Below are 24,954 nucleotides of genomic sequence, written 5' to 3'. Positions count from 1 at the left end.
CCCCTCCCACAGGTGGTGAGCCCATGGGAAGGGGGACCCAAATTACCCTTTCGGGCTGTGCCCGGCCGGGCCCCATGGGTGCAGGCCCGGCCACCAGGCCCTCTCCTTCAAGCCCCAACTCCAGGCCTGGCTCCCGAGGGGGGCCCCGGTGACCCAAGGGAAACCTGAGTCCATAATTTGTCTTGTTCATAAGGGGTCTTTGAGTCGTGCTTTGTCTGGTCCCTCACCTAGGACCTGTTTGCCATTGGTGACCCTGCCAGGGGCATAAAGCCCCAGACAACTTAGCTCCTAGGATCATTGGGACACACAAACCCCTCCATCACGATAAGGTGAAGGCTCAAGGAGGGGTGTATCTAACATGCAGCAAGTAATTTTTCCAACAAGATGGCGCCCCAGCACATTACTTGCATGAGGTTTGTGTGTTCCAGGATGAGCAGTTCCCAGATCGGTGGGTTGGTCGTCATGGTCCCGTGGAATGGACTCCCTGTTCACCTTACCTCACACCATGTTTTTTTTTTCTTGTGGGGTTAAAGCAAGTCAAAAGTCTATGGAAAAAGGTGGTGCATACGTCGAGGTGTCCCACTGACCTGCGGATGAGGATTCCAAATCAAAGATGGCAGCACAAATATTCTCAGGTAATATAGGTTTTACCCTGTGAATTTCATCGACTTTATCCATCCATCCATTTTCTGAGCCGCTTCTCCTCACTAGGGTCGCGGGCGTTCTGGAGCCTATCCCAGCAATCATCGGGCAGGAGGCGGGGTACACCCTGAACTGCTTGCCAGCCAATCGCAGGGCACATACAAACAAATAACCATTCGCACTCACATTCAGACCTACGGGCAATTTAGAGTCTCCAATTCATGCATGTTTTTGAGATGTGGGAGGAAACCGGAGTGCCCGGAGAAAACCCACGCTGGCACGGGGAGAACATGCAAACTCCACACAGGCGGGGCCGGGGATTGATCCCGGTCCTCAGAACTGTGAGGCTGACGCTCTAACAAGTCAGCCACCGTGCCGCCTCATCTACTTTATGTTTCAATGAAATTTTCAATGAAAGAATACATATTATTATATTTTTAAAAGGAGGCTCAAGACTCACCTATTTGGTTTAGCTTTTTATTGATTTCTTAATAATTTATCAAGATATTTATTTTTTACTTAATTATTTACAGGGGGGGCAAGTACACTGCTGGGGGTGTGACATCAATAAATCAATACTTTGATGTCACAAGGGGTCACACCATTTAGTTCTAGCACGGAGGTATGCAATCTCTATCCTTGAAGAAGTGGTAATGGATACAAGGACATTTTCTGAGGTCACTTTCCAGATATGGCTGCTGCAGCTAACATTTTTACTTTCTGAGGGAGAGTGACGGTTGCAAAATGGACTCTGTCCCTCTTCAGTTTCTGTCTTACAGTTTGTTTCATATCGAGCTCCATGTACTCCTGCTTCTGCCTGTCATACTGAGGCCAAGCGACCAGCCCTGGGCCATTGGGTGACCTAAGGAGAAAAATGTTAAAGCCTGTCATTGTAATGGTCAATGTATTATTATTATTTTTGAAACAAAGAACATCCACATCATGTGTCTAAGTGATCAAAGTTTCCAAAATTGCTACTGCAGATATACAGAATGCTGCACATCAGCTTTACTTAATGTGTCAATCTGAACTCAAACTTCATCTACAATATCATCATATAATTTAGTTATTCCATCCATCCATTTTCTGTACCGCTTATCCTCACAAGGGTCGTTTGTTGGTTCACTTGACAATTAATCGCTTGTTAGACATTTTACTCGATGGATTGGTAAGAATAGGCATCTAGATACTTCAATTTGTTTCAAGAATTCTTTTTTCTGTTTGCACATAATTTTTGTGTGGTTAGAGACACTTACTCCCCAAGAAATTCATTGTTACCATGAGTAAAATGGTAGCTAGATAAACTGTACGGCTGGATAAATAGCTACATTAGCTAGCTTTATCTGGTTGTTCTTACTCACCCAGTACGGACAAAATTGGCCCAGTATTTCATTATAGTTAAACAATGTTGTTCATCCCCTTTGGTAATGTTTCCTGAAAACACATCAAAGGGAATCAGATAAGACAAATGGACTATGATCTACAACCCCAATTCCAATGAAGTTGGGACATTGTGTTAAACATAAATAAAAACAGAATACAATGATTTGCAACTCATGTTCAACCTATATTTAATTGAATACACTAAAAAGACAAGATATTTAATGTTCAAACTGATCAACTTTATTGTGTTTAGCAAATAATCATTAACTTGGAATTTTATGGCTGCAACACGTTCCAAAAAGGATGGGACTGGCGGCAAAAAAGACTGAGAAAGTTGAGGAATGCTCATCAAATACCTGTTTAGAACATCCCACAGGTGAACAGGCTAATTGGGAACAGGTGGGTGCCATGATTGGGTATAAAAGGAGCTTCTCTGAATTGCTCAGTCATTCACAAGCAAAGATGGGGCGAGCTTCACCTCTTAGTGAACAAGTGGGTGAGAAAATAGTCGGAAAGTTTAAGGACAATGTTCCTCAACGTACATCCATCCATTTTCTGTACCGCTTTATCCTCACACCGCGCAATTGCAAGGAATTTAGGGATTTCATCATCACTGTCCATAATATCATCAAAAGGTTCAGAGAATCTGGAGAAATCACTGCATGTAAGGGGCAAGGCCGAAAACCAACATTGAATGCCCGTGACCTTCAATCCCTCAGGCGACACTCCATCAAAAACCAACATCAATGTGTAAAGTATATCACCACATGGGCTCAGGAACACTTCAGAAAACCAATGTCAGTAAATACAGTCCGGCGCTACATCCGTAAGTGCAAGTTGAAACTCTACTATGCAAAGCAAACGCCATTTAACAACAACATCCAGAAACGCCGCCGGCTTCTCTGGGCCTGAGCTCATCTAAGATGGACTGATGCAAAGTGGAAAAGTGTTCTGTGGTCCGAAGAGTCCACATTTCAAATTGTTTTTGGAAAATGTGGACGTCGTGTCCTCCGGGCCAAAGAGGAAAAGAAGCATCAGGACTGTTATGGACGCAAAGTTCAAAAGCCAGCATATGTGATGGTATGGGGCTGTGTTAGTGCCATTGGCATGGGTAACTTACACATCTGTGAAGGCACCATTAATGCTGAAAGGTACATACAGGTTTTGGAGAAACATATTCTGCCATCCAAGCAACGTCTTTTTCATGGACGCCCCTGCTTATTTCAGCAAGACAATGCCAAACCACATTCTGCACGTGTTACAACAGCGTGGCTTCGTAGTAAAAGAGTGCGGGTACTAGACTGGCCTGCCTGCAGTCCAGACCTGTCTCCCATTGAAAATGTGTGGGGCATTATGAAGCGTAAAATACAACAAGGGAGACCCCGGACTGTTGAACAGCTGAAGCTGTACATCAAGCAAGAATGGGAAAGAATTCCACCTACAAAGCTTCAACAATTACTGTCCTCAGTTCCCAAACATTTATTGAATGTTGTTCAAAGAAAAGGTGATGTAACACAATGATAAACATGTCCCAGCTTTTTTGGAACGTGTTGCAGCCATAAAATTCTAAGTTAATGATTATTTGCTAAAAGCAATCAAGTTTATCAGTTTGAACATTAAATATCTTGTCTTTGTAGTGTATTCAATTAAATATAGGTTGAGCATGATTTGCAAATCATTGTATTCTGTTTTTATTTATGTTTAACACAACGTCCCAACTTCATTGGAATTGGGGTTGTATACTGTAGGTGCTATATAGACCAAAAATAACATTTACCTTCGCATACACCCCCCAAATATTTTCATACTCACCATGAACCCCACACTCACCCGAAAAATCTGTGAGAGATTTTTTGATGTACTGTATGGTGGTAAATGTTATTTTATGGCCTCTATGGCAACTCATAATGATCATTTCATTCATTCATGACAGCAAAAGGCGTTTACATTAAAATTTTCTTCACCTTGCTGGTACAGTATATTATAAATTACAGATAGGATATAATACACAACATACCCATAATATTTACATTACCACTCCAGAAACATCCGCCAAACACAAAGCTGACATCATCTCCATGATCTGCCTTCACGAAACGGGGCCTGAGGTCTTTGTATGTCTCAGCACAATATCCGAACTCATACATGTAAACTGGATTGCCCGCATCTAAACATGAAAGACAATTCAAAATCAAGGAACGAATGGACAAGGCCAATCAAAGGATGCAGCTAAACAAGTTTGTCACTGCAGGTAATGACCTTGATATGATCTGTTTAAAGTACATCAGAGGATTGCCAAAAATGTGATAAAAACGTTTATCATATGAGGTTTAAAATAGATTAAAGCAGCACTGTGTCATATTATTAATAATACAGTGGACCCCGACTATTCGCGGAGGTTAGGGACCTTGCCAGACCCCGAATAGCAAATATCTGCTGATATTTGAGGCCCCTAAATTTTATTTTTTTTTTTTAAACCACAATAATTCTTGAAAGGTGGGGATATACCGCCAATAAATGTGTTTTGGATGCTAACCCTAACCTCCCCCCCAAAAAGTTGGAAAAATAAATAAAAATAAATAAATCAGAGCAAAAATGGGAAAAATATGGGAATAAGTGTATCTGCAGGTGCCGAAGCGCGAGTATGTGGGGGTCTACTGTATACATATAAATAAAAGTTTGTCTGACCTGTGTGGTAGTCTGCCACTTTGACAACAGGTAGCGTCATCAGGAGGTCTCCCATGAGTTCAGTGAATGTGTCTCTAATGGCAACTGGGGTGTTGGCAGTTTTCAGGTATTCGTCCACAATGAGACTGTTGGCTAAAGATGCCTACAGTAAAGACAAGAAATAACGGTTGGCCCACTAGAGCTTATATGAATATTATATTTTTAACTGACAATGTGAAACACAAAGACAATGATAGAGTAGCTTCATATTTATGCCAAAGTAAATAAATAAATAAATAAAAACACCAGCTATTTAGTTGTGGAGTAATACTTAAAAAAAAAAAATCTCAGCGGGTATCATCCATCCATCCATTTTTTGAGCCGCTTCTCCTCACTAGGGTCGCGGGCGTGCTGGAGCCTATCCCAGCTGTCATCGGGCAGAAGGCGTGGTACACCCTGAACTGGTTGCCAGCCAATCGCAGGGCACATACAAACAAACAACCATTCGCACTCACATTCACACCTACGGGCAATTTAGAGTCTCCAATTAATGCATGTTTTTTGGGATGTGGGAGGAAACCGGAGTGCCCAGAGAAAACCCACGCAGGCACGGGGAGAACATGCAAACTCCACACAGGCAGGACCGGGCAATTGAACCCGGGTCCTCAGAACTGTGAGGCTGACGCTTTAACCAGTCGGCCACCGTCAATCCCCGGTCCTGCCTGTGTGGAGTGTGTTCAGGGTGCACCAGTTCAGGGTGCACCCCACCTCTCACACAGAGTCAGCTGGGATAGGCTCCACCACGCCCATGACCCTTGTGAGGATAAGCGGTATGGAACATGAATGAATGAATGTTTTTGGGTGTTCTTAATAAAGAATTAAAGTGCATCATTAATTAGGAACAGACTTTAGAAGAACTGTTAATTAATGAGTCCCAGAAAGTTAAAATATCACATCTTTGTTTTTGTCATCATAAATGTCATAATTAACAACTTTCATGGAGCTCACCGCTTCAGGATTGAACATTTTCACCATTGCCAGCACAGAGTCTCTTGTCATACCGTTCTCCCAGCCAGGAAGAGCAAAACTCTGCAAACCACATTTACCAATGTGCATGAATTCAAATTGTTTGTCATCAGTATTAAAAGCAATTGATGTGTTATCGAAGACACATATAAATATTTATTTTATATTTAGAATTAAAGCAGTAAAGAAAAAACCTGAGGCAGAATCCATCCAAATTCATGGTTGGTTATTCCCATCAAAACCGGAACTGGCATGACTTCTTTCCTCTTTAGAAGCTCCTCTGCAGTATCAGTCAGAAAGACACCGTCGACCACGCCTCCCAGGTAAATTTTCATCTGAACACAACATGCAAAGAAATCTAGTCTATTCAACTAGAACGTTTGCTTCTGCATACTACATGCATTCCATTTACCTTTTTAGTCGCATCAACTAACTCTTCTTTGCTCTTTCCTCTCAAGCACTGAAGCAGTTCCTGTGACGTACTGTCATCACATCCCGTCAGGTTGGCTACAATCTGATTGTAATAAAATGTTGAATTTAAATTTTTAAAATCCAACAAAACCCCAGTGCACAAACAACACACAAGATGCATGTACTGTCTATTTGTATTTATAAAGTAAAATGCCATTTTGATAATTATTTTCATGTTCTGCACAGGTTACTTATTTTTTTATGTAAGTTTTTTTTTGTAGTTTTTTAATTTTATTCAACATTTTTCATAAATTCGCTGCAGGGATTCTAGTCTTAAGATTGTGCTATGTAATTGTTACAGGTGTCTCACACACACCAAAAGACTCGATTTAAACTGCATGTCTCAAGTGACACAATTCAGATACACCATGCGTCATGGCAGTGTGAAGAGAAAAAAAGGCAGGGAATCGGATATCCTCAGCTTGGAATCAATCCTTTTCCAAATGTGGATACAAATTTGATAAGGACAGATCTTACATGCAGGATATAATGTACTTCGTCAATGAGAGCTTGACATCATTGAAATACAGTACACCAATTGATGATGTATTCTACACCCATGTCTGCCACCAAAAAAAAAAAAACTCTCTTCTGAGAATGCATAGACCATTGAATTTGGTCTAAATATTTTACATTATATGTGTCAATCATTAAATAAAGAAAATTGCAGATGTCACCCTCATTTGAATCAATAGTGGTAAGATTCAGCAGAGTTGACAAAAATACCATGCAACATTTTAGATAGACATTATCTTCATCCATCCATCTTCTACCGCTTATCCGAGGTCAGATCGAGGGGGCAGTAGCTTTAGCAGGGATGCCCAGACTTTCCTGTCCCCAGCCACTTCATCCATCTCTCCCGGGGGGATCGTGACCATAGGTGAGGGTATGAACGTAGATCGACCGGTAAATCGAGAGCTTCGCCTTTCGGCTTAGCTCCTTCTTTACCACAACGGATCGATACAAAGTCTGCATCACTGCAGACGCTGCACCGATCCGCCTGTCGATCTCCCGTTCCATTCTTCCCTCACTCTTGAACAAGAACCCAAGATACTTGAACTCCTCCACTTGGGGCAGGATCTCATCCCCGACCTGGAGAGGGCACGCCACCCTTTTCCGACTGAGGACCATGGTCTCAGATTTGGAGGTGCTGATTCTCATCCCAGCCGCTTCACACTCGGCTGTGAACTGCTCCAATGAGAGTTGGAGGTCACGGCTTGATGAAGCCAACAGAACGACATCATCTTCAAAAAGCAGAGATGCAATACTGAGGCCACCAAACCGGACCCTCTCTACGCCTCGGCTGCGCCTAGAAATTCTGTCCATAAAAGTTATGAACAGAATCGGTGACAAAGGGCAGCCTTGGCGGAGTCCAACCCTCACCGGAAACAAGTCTGACTTACTGCCAGATATGTGGACCAAACTCTGACTCCGGTCGTACAGGGACCGAACAGCCCATACCAGGGGGTTCGGTACCCCATACTCCCGAAGCACCCCCCACAGGACCACCCGAGGGACACGGTCGAACGCCTTCTCCAAGTCCACAAAACACATGAAGACTGGTTGGGCGAACTCCCATGCACCCTCGAGGACCCTGCCAAGGGTGTAGAGCTGGTCCACTGTTCCACGGCCAGGACGAAAACCACACTGCTCCTCCTAAATCTGGGATTCAACTTCCCGACGGATCCTCCTCTTCAGCACCCCTGAATAGCCCTTACCAGGGAGGCTGAGGAGTGTGGTCCCCCTGTAGTTGGAACACACCCTCCGGTCCCCCTTCTTAAAAAGGGGGACCACCACCCCAGTCTGCCAATCCAGAGCCACTGTCCCCAATGTCCACGTGATGAGGCACAGGCGTGTCAACCAGGACAGCCCTACAACATCCAGAGCCTTGAGGAACTCCGGGCGAATCTCATCCACCCCTGGGGCCTTTCCACCGAGGAGCTTTTTAAACCACCTCGGTGACCTCAACCCCAGAGATAGGAGAGCCCGCCTCAGAGAACCCAGACTCTGCTCCCTCATGGGAAGGCGTGTCGGTGGAATTGAGGAGGTCCACCGGCTCACAACGTCCCGAGTCGAGGTCAGCAGCGCCCGATCCCCACTATACACAGTGTTGATGGTGCATTGCTTTCCCCTCCTGAGACGTCGGATGGTGGACCACAATTTCCTCGAAGCCATCCGGAAGTCTTTCTCCATGGCCTCACCGAACTCCTCCCATGTCCGAGTTTTTGCTTCAGCGACCACCAAAGCTGCATTCATCTTGGCCAGCCGGTACCCATCAGCTGCCTCAGGAGTCTCAAAGGCCAAAAAGGCCCGATAGGACTCCTTCTTCAGCTTGACGGCATCCCTCACCATTGGTGTCCACCAACGGGTTCGGAGATTGCCGCCACGACAGGCACCGACCACCTTACGGCCACAGCTCCGGTCGACCGCCTCAGCAATGGAGGCGCGGAACATGGTCCACTCGGACCCGATGTCCCCTGCTTCTCCCGGAACAGGACCAAAGTTCTGTCGGAGGTGGGAGTTGAAACTCCTTCTGACAGGGGATTCCACCAGACGTTCCCAGCAGACCCTCACAATACGTTTGGGCCTGCCACGTCGGACCGACATCTTCCCCCACCATCGGAGCCAACTCACCACCAGGTGGTGATCAGTTGACACTCTGAACTGGTGTTTGGTGCATAGGCACAAACAACAGTCAGGACCCGTCCCCCCACCCGAAGGTGGAGGGAGGCTACCCTCTCGTCCACCGGGGTGAACCCCAACGTACAGGCGCCGAGCCGGGGAGCAATAAGTATACCCACACCTGCTCGGCGCCTCTCACCCTGGGCAACTCCAGAGTGGAAGAGAGTCCAAGCCCTCTCGAGAGGACTGGTACCAGAGCCCAAGCTGTGCGTGGAGACGAGTCCGACTACATCTAGACGGAACTTCTCGACCTCACACACCAGCTCGGGCTCCTTCCCTGCCAGAGAGGTGACATTCCACATCCCTAGAGCCAGCTTCTGTAGTCTTCTTTATAAGGGGTCTTTGTCTGGTCCCTCACCTCGGACCTGTTTGCCATGGGTGACCCTGCCGGCATAAAGCCCCAGACAACTTAGCTCCTAGGATCATTGGGACACACAAACTCCTCCACCCCGAAAAGGTGACGGCTCAAGTAGGGGAGACAGTATATTTTTATTTATAATTCTTTATGTGCTGTTACTGCCAACTTTTATAATTTGGGAGTCTGTGCATGTTTTTTTTTTTTTTTTTTTACATCTCCGTGAGTATAAAGACAGTCATATCAGATATTTGTCACTTAAAATCTTCATGAAAATAGACTCAATCAAGTAAATCGAGCCAAAGTAATCAAAATACAAATGGGTTCAGCAGGCATGATTTCAGAGTGATCGTACAGGCCAAGTGTCACCCTTAGCAGTAAAGCGATTTGGGAAGCAGGCCATAATAATCTTCATACTTTTGGTCTGCAGCATGACAAAAAAACTTCAACCCAATGGTAATCAAGCCCAGACCTTATGTACTGAGTCAGTGACAACCCCATTCAAAAGTTAATTCTAAGTGATTTAGGACAGGCGATGAATGGTTAGCACATCTGCCTCACAGTTCTGGGGACTGGGGTTCAAATCCCGGCCCCGCCTGTGTGGACTTCCCCGTGCCTCCGTAGGATTTCTCCAGGTACTCCGGTTTCCTCCCACATCCCAAAAAACATGCATAGTAGTTTGACTGGAGACTCTAAATTGCCCATAGGTGTGAATGATTGTTTGTTTATATGTGCTTTGCAATTGGCTGGCAAGCAGTTCAGGGTGTATGGGTGTTGCCTGGGATAGGCTCCAGCATACCCGTGACCCTAGTGAGGATAAGCAGTGTAGACGATGGATGATTTCGGACACGTACCTTCACAAGAGTCGATGAATGGTTGCTCGTGTAGGGTCCAACTGTTGCAACTCCACTTTGAAAAATGGCCCTTTGAAACAATCCTTGAGCTTGCGGAGACAGGGTCTGAGGAAATATAACATATTGGATTGAATCAATATAGTGCATAAAAAATATATGTATATTATTTTCATAAACTATATATACTGTGCATATATGTATATATATATATATATATATATATATATATATATATATATATATATATATACACATATATATATATATATATAGCGGATATGCTCCCGCAATTGGAGGTGCCACAGTGACTCCCGACCACTTGATAACCCCATTCCTCCACGCTGCCCTGCTGTGAGACGGCCACGAGGAGAATGCCTGGTGTACGTCAAGTGGACCTTAACCTAATTAGCAGCTTCCCATCAAATCTTAATTCCTAGCTTCAAAAGTCTCCTTCCCCGACCAAAAGGTTGAGGGAGCCTCCCTCAAAGAAGACTATTTGGTTGATATTCAAACATGCATGTAAGGTGCCACCCACTGGCGTTGAAAGGAACTGCAAGCTCAAACCCTTGAACTCGCCTTTGATGTTTGTTAACTGAAGATACAATTTTATATCTTACGCACTCTGTAGAAATATTCCAAATGTATGCCTTGGTGTCTGTGTCACTATTGTCAGTTTTACATGTCCTCTGCAAGATTTTGAGAACTGTTCCTCGTGATTTGAAATCAAACAGTACGAAATGTTGTATTGAACAATAAGCAACCGATCTGCCACGACCAAAGTTTAAACAATGATTCTATGCGTGAGAGTACAAAGTTGGGAGTGTTTTAGATTAATATGATTTCTAAACTTATTGTATGGTTCAAAAGTCGAGACAAGATTCAAGCTGATGGGTGTGGTTTCCCTCCAGTTTCTCCGTTCCCCTTGGACGTGCGTGCCCTCTGGGTATTTAAACTCTGGCCTTCTTTTTCTTGCGCTCTTGGCTCTCTCTCTTCTTGGTTCTTGCTGGGGGGGGTGGGTGACCTTCGGCCAACCCCCTCCCCCTTCTTTTGTTACCATTGTCCACGGCTCCCTCCGGTGCCATCACGTGCGTGAATGCCCGCCGCAACCAAGCTGGCGGCGTTTTCGGTCGAAGAAGACGGCCATGCGGCTTCAATCGCTTTTCCGAGCCACGAACAGTCGGCGGAGCCTCAGCGAGCAACTACCGGCAGAGCTCGGCCCGGCACCAGTTCAACCGGCAGGAAAGTTACGAGCGCATCCAAACGGGACAACAACTTTACTTTTCCATTTGTTTTTGTTTTTATTTTTGTGCATCTTTTTCCTTCAACCAAACCTGCTTTGTTTCCTCCTGAGGTCCAGAGGAAGACCACTCCCCAAAGACCAGCTGATCTGCGTTCGTGAGTTGACACTTACTCTGATGTATAACATCAGTGCCTAATAATTTTGGGGAAATTACTAGCTTCACACGAAATGCCAACTTTGCTTTCTCTTGCTCTAACTCAACGCAGAAAACGCTCACGTTTCCAACTTTAGTCACACACAATGTTCTATTCCCCTTTTCATACGCCGATTTTCCTTCTTTTTGCCATTAGTCGTGTTGTTTTCTTTCTTTAGTTAGAGCCCTTTTGTGTGTTTAGATGTCATTAAATATACTCTAAAATTCCACTTTTGGTTGTATTGTGTGTGTGTTCTGAGTTTAAGTAAACCTCTGTCATCTACAACTCAAAATTTGTGTAGCAACCTTGAGATTACGAGACGGATAAAAAGGTTTCTTGTCATTTTTCCTAAATTTTATACATAAAAAGTGATGTGGTAATAGGTTAAATTAATTTGATAAAAATAGTGAGTAATTTGATTTTAACAATTCAACTTTAAATTACGGTAACTGGAAGTAACGCAAGTGTTGCTTCCGGCTTATTCTTGTCATTTTTATTTGAACAATATACGCTATATATATATATATATATATATATATATATATATACATACATATATATATATATATATATATATATATTATATGTGGCACGGTGGACGACTGGTTAGCAAACTCCACACGCCTGTGTGGAGTTTGCATGTTCTCCCCGTACCTGCTTGGGTTTTCTCCGGGCACTCCGGTTTCCTTCCACATCCCCAAAACATGCATGGTAGGTTGATTGAAGACTCTAAATTGCCCTTAGGTGTGAATGTGTGCGCAAATGGTTCTTTGTTTATATGTGCCCTGCGATTGGCTGGCGACCAGTTCAGGGTGTAACCTGCCTGTAACCTGCCTCTCGCCCAAAGGTGGCTGCGATAGGCTCCAGCACTCCCGAGACCCTTGTGAGGATAAATATATATATATATATATATATATATATATATATATATATATAAATATATATATATATATATATATATATATATATATATATATATGTGTATATATATATATATATATATATATATGTATATATATATATATATATATATATATATATGCAAGGAGAAATTGCTGACTCAAACAGGATTCATTCCAGCGAGTTTAAAGTCCAAAGTGTGGAAGCAATTCAAATTTTATATGAAAAATATATTCGAATCGAATCAAATCGTAAGTTGATTGAATCAAACTGAATTAAATCGGTCAACTTTGAAATGCACCGTCCTTGAATAGTATCACATTATGTAACGAGATACATACCGAATCGTTTTTTTTAATTATTATATTATTTTATTTATTTGTTTTACTCAATCAGGTCAACTTTTTAAACGATGGCCACATTTTTGTTTATATGTACAATACAGTACAGGTATTTTTGCTTTACAGAAGTCCATGCCCTGAATTTTGAACAGTGATGATGTGACATTAAATTTACAGATAATTAATTTTATCACTGTCTATTATTCAATTTACAGTAAGCCAAGTTTGGAACATTTGATGAACAACTGTAAACAACTTGGCATAAAAACCTGACTTGAACAAAAGAAACGGATGTCATTTGCGGATTCAGAGATGCAAAATTGTCCAAAATCAGTTGGAAAAAAAAACATAGACAATTTACAAAAACTATTATTTTGTAACCCAGTTTAATCAGCAATCAACATTACATAAAATATGATTTATGTGCTTGACTGTGTTAGTGATTCATTTTCTTTACCAGTATAGACGCACTGATGCCTCCAGCAGATTGTCCAGCGATGGTGACAGCTTGAGGATCACCACCGAAGGCTTCAATATTTTCCTGTACCCACCTCAGAGCTGCCAGCTGATCCAAGAAACCCCAGTTCCCTCGAAGGTGTTCATCTCCAGTGCTGCCGGAATACAGTGTGGGCGTCAATTATTCAAGTAATTTTACCATAACAAAGCTTGTAAACATCAATAACCCAAAAATACAATGTTCTTCTAAAATCACATTATTTTGTACTTTTGGTTTTAAAATTGTGGTATTCACCAGTGTTATACAGCCATCCATCCATCCATCCATTTTCTGAGCCACTTCTCCTCACAAGGGTCGCAGGCGTGCTGGAGCCTATCCCAGCTGTCATCGGGCAGGAGGCGGATGGTTGTTTGTTTGTATGTGCCCTGCGATTGGCTGGTAACCAGTTCAGGGTGTACCCCGCCTCCTGCCCGATGATAGCTGGGATAGGCTCAGCATGCCCGCGACCCTAGTGAGGAGTAGCGGCTCAAAAAATTGATGGATAGATGTACAGTATATTGTAAATGTACATGTATACAGTATACTCAACATGCACAGTCAAGGGTCAGCTTAATCCTATCCCGGCTGATTTTGGCCAAGAGGTAGGATACGTGCTGGCCTGTTTGCCATTTAACAATCATTCACACTCACATTTAAAAGTATGGGCAATGTATTAAATTAACCTAATATGCATATTTTTGGAATGAGGGAAGAAGTCAGAGTACCCAGAAAAAAAACAACAACTAAGAAAGCATGTGGAGAATATGCAAACTCTACAACTGAGTCGAGATTTAATGTAGGCACCCAAACCCCCACCGTGCTTCCCTATATTCATCAACATTATAATGATGTTATAACATGGCTTATTTTATTAACCCTTGTATTATGTTGAAAAAAAATTACATTTATTATGTTGCGGGTCATTTTGACCCGTCCTGTGTAAATCCACTCAAAACAGTCAAAAAACGGGTCAAACCAATGACAACTTTATTTTAGATTGTATAAACATTTAGAAAAGAGACATGCAATAAATGTTTAATTCCAACACTATATTTAAGAACAATTTAGTTCAAGTTTTTCCCTCTTTACAAACAAATTGTTTTGTTTCATTTAACTTGCCCATTTTCTCAAATTTTCAATGTTCAACATTTTAATGTTCTCCACATGATGGACAGAATGTAACTGTTTGCTTTCTGCAGATGTAATTCTTGCATTTCACACAAGAAGTTCTTGTTTTACTGTCCTCTCGGGAGGGACAGACCTGGCATCTTTTCCATTTCTTTACACCTGTATCCACTGGATCCATTGCAGGTTGGTTGGATGACTTGAGCTTGACCTTTTCAGTGACAGCTGCAGCTGCTGGGGATCGAGCTGGCCTCGCTCACCTCGGGATCTTGGGAGTGACAAGTGCTTTGCAGAGTTCTTCCAGGAAAAGCCGACATTGGTATAATTTGCCGGCATTCCATCGCTGGATGATTTCAGTCCACAGGACATAGGCATTGTAAGCAGACATGTCCACAATGTTGTAGAAAATCATCAAGGGCCAACGGGCAGTCTTGCGCTGGCAGCTGTATGTTGCTGAGACTTACTCCAGATTGTCAACTCCTCCTTTGGTGGAGTTGTAGTCTAGGATCATTTGTGGCTTCATGTCTTCTCTTGTGCTCAGAGATGCATTTGTGTGCATTGTGCTCATTACAAGAACATTCTTGTTTCTCTTTGGGCAGTATGAAACAACTGTTGCTTTCTCGGTGAAAACAAATATTGAGGAATGCAGAGGTCTGCCCTGCATCTTCAGAATTTCACTGGGAAGTGCTGGCTTATTTCTTCTGACTGTTCCTAACATAGTCAGCTTACTCTTCTGAAGTTCATCTCCAAGGCAGTAGGATTTCTCTTGAAATACACGCCTCCCTTCCAAGTTGGCCACGTCGAGTATAATCCTTTCTATTGGTGGAGATACGAAGAGCTGAAATGCTGATTGAATACCATCAACTCGTGTGATAGCAAATCTTGTAGGACCGGGAGTCATTTTGATGACATTCAAGACGACAGTCTGCCTCGGCTTTGGTGTGGTGTTGTTGACCGTTTTATATTATCATCTTTAGAAGCCCATGTCCCTTCTGTGGATGATGATTGCTGCATTCCTTGGTTTTCATCTGATGGCGAGACAACGGCAGACTCCTCCTCTGAATCCTCCTCACCGTAGGGAAATTGACAATTTGGATCATCAATAACATTGTCCTCTGTCTGTGAAAGATCCTCTTTCTCTGAAATATCTTCCTCTGCATCACTATCACAGTTCAAAATCTGTGATAGAGCTTCTTCAAATGTAAAACTTCTGGAGCTAATTTTTGGTGTGTTCGTCAAAGAGTTGACACGAGAACAGTCACAAGGACAAGGGAGAGAAAGTTCCTCCTCTACACACACCTGGGTCTGAATGGCTATTCAGAGGCAATCCAAATAAAGTACATCAAAAAGAGATGTTTATTTTGGATCTGAACAACTACTTTCCCCACATTAAAGTGTGCGGGTCAAAATGACCCTCAACATCATCTTTGTATACAAACTCTGCACAGACATTCCACTACACCTCACAGTGTTCAGATTTTGCACACTAGTTCATGACCCAAGATGAGGAAAATTTACAAAATTTCATGAAAAAAATGAAAAGGATAACCAGTACTTTGGCCAACACAAAAACTGAAATGGGTCAAATGGACCCATAACATAATACAAGGGTTAAATGTGCGATTGTCTTACACATTATTTCAGAAAAATAAATGTATATAATACCCCCTCAAAAGCGAAAAATTTATTAGTGAATGAGGCATACTATCTTTCATATTGTGGTTATTATTAAGTATGTTTCTTTGACACAAGGGTGGTGAACAACATGGTGTCTTACCCCAGGAATCCCAGAATACCAAGGCGATACTGAACAATTACCACCACTATATTTTCATAAGCAGTCAATGGAGCACCATCGTACTGAGAGGCAGCGCCCATTACCAGACCTCCTCCATGGAGCCACACCATGACCTGACGATCACAGAACATAATTGAATTATTTTTTTAGGATGAGAGTACAGTTATAACTACAGTGGAACATCTCAAGTTTAATTAACATGGTCATACAAACATGTAATCCAATAAAGGTATGTCTAAAATCTAATCCAAATCTCAAACTGAATTTACACATTTAGCGCTGCATTGATCAATGTACAACCCCAATTCCAATTAAGTTGGGACCTTGTGTTAAACATAAAAACAGAATTCAATGATTTGCTAATCATGTTCGACCTATATTTAATTGAATACACTACAAAGAAAATATATTTAATGTTCAAACTGAAAAACTATATAATAATCATTAATTTATAATTTTATGGCTGCAACACGTTCCAAAAAAGCTGGGAAAAGGTCATGGTTACCCCTGTGTTACATCACCTTTTCTTTTAACAACATTCAATAAATGTTTGGGAACTGAGGACACTACTTGTTGAAGCTTTGAAGGTGGAATTATTTCCCATTCTTGCTTGATGTACAGCTTCAGCTGTTCAACAGTTCGGGGTCTTCGTTGTCATATTTTACGCTTCATAATGCCCCACACATTTTCAATGGGAGACAGGTCTGCACTGCAGGCACCCAGTCGAGTACCTGCACTCTTTTACTACGAAGCCACGCTGTTATAACACGTGCAGAATTTGGTTTGGCATTGTCTTGCTGAAATAAGCAGCATATGTATCTCCAAAACCTGTATTTACCTTTCAGCATTAAAGTTACCCATGTCATTGGCACTAACACAGCCCCATACCATCACAGATGCTAGCTTTTGAACTTTGCGTCCATAACAGTCCGGATTTCTCCGGGCACTCCGGTTTCCTCCCACATCCCAAAAACATGCATGAATTGGAGACTCTAAATTGCCCGTAGGTGTGAATGTGAGTGCGAATGGTTGTTTGTTTGTATGTGCCCTGCGATTGGCTGGGAACCAGTTCTGGGTGTACCCCGCCTCCTGCCCGATGATAGCTGGGATAGGCTCCAGCACGCCCGCGACCCTAGTGAGGAGAAGCGGCTCAGAAAATGGATGGATGGATATATTCTGTTGTTATTTATGTTTAACACAACGTCCCAACTTCATTGTAATTGGGGTTGTAAAAGGACATACCTGGACAAAAAGAAAACACTCCTTTGAGTCACATGTTCATATTATACTTTTGCTCACATAAAAAATGAAATGAATCTTTTAAGTTATAGTTGTTTAAGTTGTAAGTGTATCAGATCCCGATAAAATACCCGGAAATAAAATGGTGTTATCGCTGAGATATGAATATGTATGAATTTTTGAAAGTTATTGCATGTCTTTACTGCTATTACGATTGTATAAAGACAGCAATGTGATGGGTTTTATGAGTAGTTAGGATCATTTATGGACTTGTATCCGCAGAGTTTTAAGGGCAGCAAGTAAATTGTGCGACACAAACAATTTTAATGCTGTTTGTCTTTACCGTTATGAAAAAAAGTGTATTTCAATGGGCCAGCACCCTTTGCTCTGTCAATAAGGATTCTCTTTACTGTGAATGCTTACAATTTGAAATCATCAATAACTTTTTGAAAATAGGACTTTAAGCGTGGATGTTTCTGTTTTTGTTTACCCATATAAAACCAAGGGGTCATAAAAAATTGCTGAATTAAAATTATTATTATTATTTTTTTAATATAAGTGTCTTAACCGTTATTGATCAAATTATATGAAAGTGACCGGTATACTGAATGTATGTCCAGTGTCTTCAACCTACTGGCAGTTTGTCACCCCTTTTTGCCTCAGCTTGTGTGTATACATTCAGATACAGACAGTCCTCTGAAACTTCTGGTGGAGTATATTCTACTGACATCACTTCAGAAACATTCACAACTACATCAGAGTCCTGAATACACCTATGAAAAAAAACAAGGGTGAGTCAGATTAATAATGTAATATACAAATCTACAAGTGATGCTCTTCATCCATTCACGATTCAGTGGTCATTCACTCTTACATAGGAGGCTGCCGTGTGCCGTCTCTTTCCCCCTCCCAAGCCTCTGCATCTCTGGGAGCAGCCAGTCGGAGGTGCCTCACTGGAGGGCGGGCAAAAGGGATTCCCAGGAATTGCTTCACTTTGATCTCTGTCCCTTTCACAGACACAATTTCTCCTCTGATTTTGCCATTTGTCAGCGAGACCACAGGGTCAATGCTCCCCCCTAAAGATGTAAAAGACTGTTAATCTTGTTTTAAATGCTTTCATATCACTATCAATCTGTCCATCCTTCCAGCCATCTATTTATCGTTTGATGGGTTAGCCTTCCTTTCTGTGTACCCCGCCGGCCCACATGAGCATGCTTATGTGTGCCATTATGTTATAATTTGACACCAGGGGCACCATTAGAGGAGAAAGGTGATGATGATTCACGGGATGAATGACTGACTCATTTCCTCAGACCTCAGAAACTAAACTGATCACCATTTGGTGGGCAATCTGCTGTTCACAGAAAATGTGGCACTGTGACAAGCTCTCACCTTCAACTTTTTCTGGGCTAGTTCGCTCCTGAGTCTGAATTCCCCAGGATGAAAATCAGCACCTTCAAATTTTGGATCGTGTTCTACTGTACTGGAGTATATTGGACTGTGGTTTAGAAGTGGAGGATGGATAGAGTGCAACATTGGGAGATGGATCAATGCATAGGCCTGTCATAGAGAAGAGAGATTTATTTATAATTTATTTTATAATTTATTTATTTATTTTCTATCTATGTTCCTACTAGAGATTACATTAAGCCTTTTATTCTGAAGGCAACAGCAGCCGGCAGGGTCCCGATCTTCAAACCAAATGACAATGACAGCAGATCAATAATCAATCAAATAAAACTATTGATAAAAAAATTTTAAAGAAAAAAAGCATTCACCAACCAAGACTGACAAAAAGTACTCCATCCATCCATCCATCCATTTTCTGCACCGCGTTATCCTCACTAGAGTAGCGGGCGTGCTGGAGCCTATCTCAGCTATCTTCGGGCAAGAGGCACGGTACACTACTCATTCCTGAAAAATATTTTAATGTAGTATCCAGACTCATTTAGAAGTAAAGATAATTTTGTGGGGTCTTAAAACATAAGTGCGTTTATTTAAAAAAATTGTTAATAATGCAAAATTGTACCATAACCTCCAAGGATTGTGAAGTAATTGGATACAGTATGTACAAATGATTTTATTATACTCATTGGCGTTCCTCAAAGGGAAATACAACTCACACTCCAGTATATACTTTGTGTTACACACCACAACTGCAAGAACTGCAAGGTCACACACATGCAGGCATCCAAGGAGACATTCAAAGTGAAAGAGGTGCAAAAAGTATGAGGGGCCGTTAGGGACATTATTAAGGATTAGCTCTCACACTTACTATTCAAATGCTTTCACACACACACAAACTACTGGAAGGCTCTCTTAAACACAACTCAAACCCTCTCAAATGCACGAGTCTTGCTCTCATAAAGACTACTCAAACACTCTCATACGCAGGAGTCTTGCTCTCATAAAGACTACTCAAACACTCTCATAAAGACTACTCAAACACTCTCAAACATGAGTCTTGCTCTCATAAAGACGACTCAAACACTCTCATACTCACAACTCTTGCTCTCATGAAGACTACTCAAACACTCATACGCACAACTCTTGCTCTCGCCGGTCGTTGGAGCCACTCTTGTACGACAACAGACAGTCAATTGACAGAGAATACTTTTGAGACATAAAGACATTGAGAAAAACACTGAGCAATAAAAGATTGCTTGTAATCTGGTAATGCATTTTTTTTTGACAATTGTGCAATAAGATGCATAGTCCTCTAGCAATTAGAGCGGTTTGAATGACTAATATAGCAATAGTCCAGTGCAATGACCATTGTGCAAAGGGCGCCGAGACTGCAAGGAATGTATGCAGTTTAAGGTGACGAATAGTGCGATAATCTGGGACAATGTCGATTGTGCAAATGTTGCAGATACTCGTCAGTCAGTGTGCAAGTGGTGCAGATGCTACTCTGGCATGAGTGGTCAGTATTGGTCAACAACAACAGATATGCAATAGTACAGCGTGGTGAGACTACCACAGTGAGTGCACGAGTAATGTATAATTGGCCCGACAACAAACGCAAGACAAAAAATGGGTGGCATGTTGCAATGGAATTGTAAATTAGCTGTTTAAGAAGTTGATGGCAAGAGGGAAGAAGCTGTTGGAATGTCTGCTAGTTTTAGTTTGCATTGTTCGGTAGCCCCGACCTGAGGGAAGGAGCTGGAAGAGCTGGTGAACTGGATGTGGAGGGTCCAAGAGAATTTTGCACACTCTTGTCTTAGTTCTGGCAGCGTGGAGTCCTCAAGGGTGGGTAGGCGTGAACCGGCAATCTTTTCAGCAGTTTTTATTGTCCGTTGCAGTCGGAGTTTGTCCTTTTTTGTAGCAGCACCAAACCAGACTGTGATGGAGGAACACAGGACTGATTAAATGACCTCTCTGTGTAGAACTACCTCAACAGCTCCTGTGGCAGGCTGTGCTTCCTCGGAAGCCGCAGGAAGTACATCCTTTGCTGGGCCTTTTTTAGGATGGATGGATGGATGTTGATAGGATGGATGGATGTTGATCACCCACTTCAGGTCCTGAGAAACTGTATTTCCCAGGAAATTGAAGGTCTCGACGGTTGACACAAGGCAGTTGGAGAGTGTGAGGGGCAGCTGTGGCGAAGGATGCCTCCTGAAGTCTACAGTCTTGAGCGTGTTCAGCTCCATGTTGTGTCGGCCGCACCACAGCTCCAGCCGTTCCACTTCCTGTCGATATGCAGACTCGTCACCGTCTTTGATAAGGCCGACGACAGTGGTGTCATCTGCAAACTTCAGGAGTTTGACAGCCAGGTGCGTTGAGATGCAGTCGTTTGTGTAGAGAGAGAAGAGCAGTGGAGAGAGGACACAACCTTGAGGTGCCCCACTGCTGATGCTGCATGTGGATGAGGTGGCCTCGCCCAGCCTCACCTGCTGTGTCCTGCCCGTCAGAAAGCTGTAAATCCACTGGCAGAAGGCAGGCGAGACTCTGAGCTGGAGAAGCTTGGAGGAAAGGAGTTCAGGGATGATGGTGTTGAATGCTGAGCTGAAGTCCACGAACAGGAGCCTCACGTAGGTCCCTGTGCTGTCGAGGTGTTCTCGGATGAAGTGCAGACCCATGTTGACTGCATCATGCGCAGACTTGTTTGCTCGGTAGACAAACACAAGGGGTCGAGCAGGGGACCTGTGACGCTCTTGAGGTGGTCCAGCACGAGGCGTTCAAAGGACTTAATGACCACAGATATCAAGGCGACAGGCCTGTAATCATTTAGACCCATGTGAAATATGTGAAAGTATCTGAGTATATTTTATTAATGGATTTGAGGATGGTATGTGAATAGATCTGAGAAGCTGTGTCGTGTATGACGTAGGGCTAGGCTGGCTCATCTATCAAGAGCGAGGCGCCATTAACCGGACGCGGATGCTGCCGAATAAATGTGCCTTTCGGGCTAAAGCGCAAGTGCATGTGTTTACTCCTGGACTCAAGACAGAGTTTCAATACCGCTGCATTAGAATCTGAAATGTATACGGTTCGTTCCAGGCAGGATGGCCATATAGTCGCATTTAATCTCCCCTTCGCCGGTGTACCTAATGAGGTGGCTAAAGGGAATGAAGGAATTTAATTGTGGTGAAACTTGTGTCATATACAGTGGGTACAGAAAGTATTCAGACCCCCTTAAATTGTTCACTCTTTGTTATAGTGTAGCCATTTGCTAAAATCATTTAAGTTAATTTCTTTCCACATTAATGTACACACAGCACCTTATATTGACAGAAAAAAAAACAGAATTGTTGATATTTTTGCAGATTTTTTTCAAAAAGAAAAACTGAAATATCACACAGCTATAAGTATTCAGACCCTTTTCTCAGTATTTTGTAGAAGCACCCTTTTGAGCTAATACAGCCATGAGTCTTTTTGGGAATTGATGCAACACACCTGTTCACACCTGGATTTGGGGGTCATCTGTCATTCCTCCTTGAAGATCCTCTCCAGTTCTGTCAGGTTGGGTGGTAAACATTGGTGGGCAGCCATTATAAAGTCTTTCCAGAGATGCTCAATTGGGTTTGAGTCAGGGCTCTGGCTGCTCGGCCATTCAAAAACAGTCACGGAGTTGTTCTGAAGCCACTCCTTCGGTATTTTAGCTCTGTGCTTAGGGTCATAGTCTTTTTTGAAGGTAAAGCTTTGGCTCAGTCTGAGGTTTTGAGCACTCTGGATAAGGTTTTTGTCCAGGATATCCCTGTACTTGGCCGCATTCATCTTCGATTGCAACCAGTCGTCCTGTCCTTGCATCTGAAAAACAACCCCACAGCATGATGCTGCCACCACCATGCTTCACTGTTTGGACTGTATTGGACAGGTGATGAGCAGTGCCTGGTTTTCTCCACACAGACCGCTTAGAATTTAGGCCAAAATGTTATATCTTGGTCTCATCAGACCAGATAATCTTATATCTCACCATCTTGGAGTCCTTCGGGTGTTTTTTACCAAACTCCATGCGGGCTTTCATGTGTCTTGCGCTGAGGAGAGGGTTCCGTCGGGCCACTCTGCCATAAAGCCCCGACTGGTGGAGGGCTGCAGTGATGGTTGACTTTCTCCCATCTACCGTCTGCATCTCTGGAGCTCAACCACAGTGATCTTTGGGTTCTTCTTTACCTCTCTCACCAAGGCTGTCCTCCTCTAATTGCTCAGATTGGCCAACTCTAGGAAGGGTTCTGGTCGTCCCAAACGTCTTCCATTTCAGGATTATGGCGGCCACTGTGCTCTTAGGAACCTTAAGTGCAGCAGAATTGTTTTTGTAACCTTGGCCAGATCTGTGCCTTGCCACAATTCTGTCTCTGAGCTCTTCAGGCGGTTCCTTTGACCACATGATTCTCTTGCTCTGACACGCACTGTGAGCTGTAAGGTCTTATATAGACAGGTGTGTGGCCTTCCTAATCAAGTCCAATCAGTATAATCAAATATAGCTGGACTCCAATGAAGGTGTAGAACCATTTTAAGGATGATCTGAAGAAATGGACAGCACCCGAGTTAAATATGAGTGTCACAGCAAAGGGTCTGAATACTTATGGCTGTTTGATATTTCAGTTTTTCAGAAGACTCATAGAGTGATTAAACACTGAAGTACTTTTCAGAGGGCAAATTCCAGCCTAATTTCCACACTAAAAATCACTTTATTTCTTGAATGAATTCAGTTTCGTTTGATGTTATATTTCAGTTTCTCAATATGGGGATTTTTTTTATTTGCTATGTGCTATAATCATCAAAATTATACATATTTTAAATATGAAACACTTCACTCTGAGTGTGTGCAGTGTGCAGTGCATCTCTATAATTTCACTTTTTGAATTTAGCTACCTAATTCACTACCTATTCAGGTGTTAGCATGATTGACATGAACTCATGAATGCCAGTGACGTGTGTGAGAATGTGATTGACGTGCTTGCGTGAACGCATTTGAGGAGTCTTTATGAGTGTTTTAGTAGTCTTTATGAGCGCAAGACTCGTGCGTATGAGAGTGTTTGAGTAGTCATCATGAGAGTGTTTGAGTAGTCTTCATGAGAGCAAGACTCGTGTGTATGAGAGTGTTTGAGTAGTGTTAATGAGAGTGTTTGAGTAGTCTTTATGAGAGCAAGACGTGTGTATGAGAGTGTTTGAGTAGTCATTATGACAGCAAGAGTTGTGCGTATGAGAGTGTTTGAGTAGTCTTTATGAGAGCCTTTCAGTAGTTTGTGTGTGTGCGAAAGCTAATCCTGAATAATGTCCCGAACCCCCCCACATAAAAAAGAGTGCGGCACCACTTAAACTCAAGAGCACCTCGACAGTAGCCAGCAAGCTGGCTCGCATCTCTCCAACAACTGGTTCTTATTTTTCCCTCACATTTTTGTCTATACTAGGCCTTGAACCCTTTTCCTACAATTCCAAAGCAAGTCCTTACTGACTGAGCTACTGCTTGTTGCATTTTGTTAATCTGATCATTACCTCCTACGCTCATGTGACGTAAGAATGAACTAAGGAAGAGCTCAAATTTTGCATCATAACTATTAAACTGACCCTCAACTCAACTTTCTCTAATCCATCCTATACAATAATCAAACAGCTTTGCCTAAGAGACTGTGACAGACTTCACTGAGTCAAATGAAATGTACTCAAAGAACTGTTCTTTGCAATGTTGCAATAAGTATTGTATTCATAAATAAAGAGTATGCATAGCAGGATTTACCCTCTCTCGTCCCCTCTCTGGCACACAATGTACAACATTTTGCTGTTGTGCTTACTTTAATTTAAAAAAAAAAAAATCACACCACAGGCTCTATCCTGTATATATTGTGACAGATTTTTTACATTTACACTTTTATGAAATTTACCATTGAACATGCACAGCATTCAGGAGTTGATATCATTATTACCTTACCTTGTGTTTCCTGTGATTTCACTGCTACAGGACAAAGCAGATAAGCAATGAACAGTATTATTCTCATCCCGAATGTACCCAAAACCAGACACTTCAAGAATGATTGTCCTGTGCCTCTGTTGTGGTTCTCTGGTATTCACCTTTAAATTTGAACACACACACACACACA

General features: G+C 42.5%; 1 protein-coding gene across 1 annotated transcript; it reads right to left on the bottom strand.

Annotated features, from left to right (window-relative positions):
- Positions 1-1,183: 1,183 nt before the first annotated feature.
- ces3 (carboxylesterase 3) lies at positions 1,184-24,852 on the bottom strand. The gene is made up of 13 exons (XM_061676758.1): positions 24,786-24,852; positions 18,288-18,489; positions 18,048-18,186; positions 16,154-16,287; positions 13,213-13,366; positions 10,081-10,185; positions 6,131-6,232; positions 5,913-6,053; positions 5,701-5,781; positions 4,714-4,855; positions 4,043-4,192; positions 2,004-2,076; positions 1,184-1,504 (listed from the first exon to the last, which is right to left on the bottom strand). Exons 1-13 carry the CDS (start codon positions 24,850-24,852, stop codon positions 1,321-1,323), a joined length of 1,674 nt encoding a protein of 557 aa, XP_061532742.1. The 3' UTR covers positions 1,184-1,320.
- Between the last annotated feature and the right edge of the window lie 102 nt (positions 24,853-24,954).

This window comes from Phycodurus eques, chromosome 5 (assembly GCF_024500275.1).
Source record: "Phycodurus eques isolate BA_2022a chromosome 5, UOR_Pequ_1.1, whole genome shotgun sequence".
In the NCBI taxonomy this organism is placed as follows: Eukaryota; Metazoa; Chordata; class Actinopteri; order Syngnathiformes; family Syngnathidae; genus Phycodurus; species Phycodurus eques.
The sequence above is the reverse complement of the archived record's forward strand: the minus strand, read 5'-3'. Positions and strand labels throughout refer to the sequence as shown.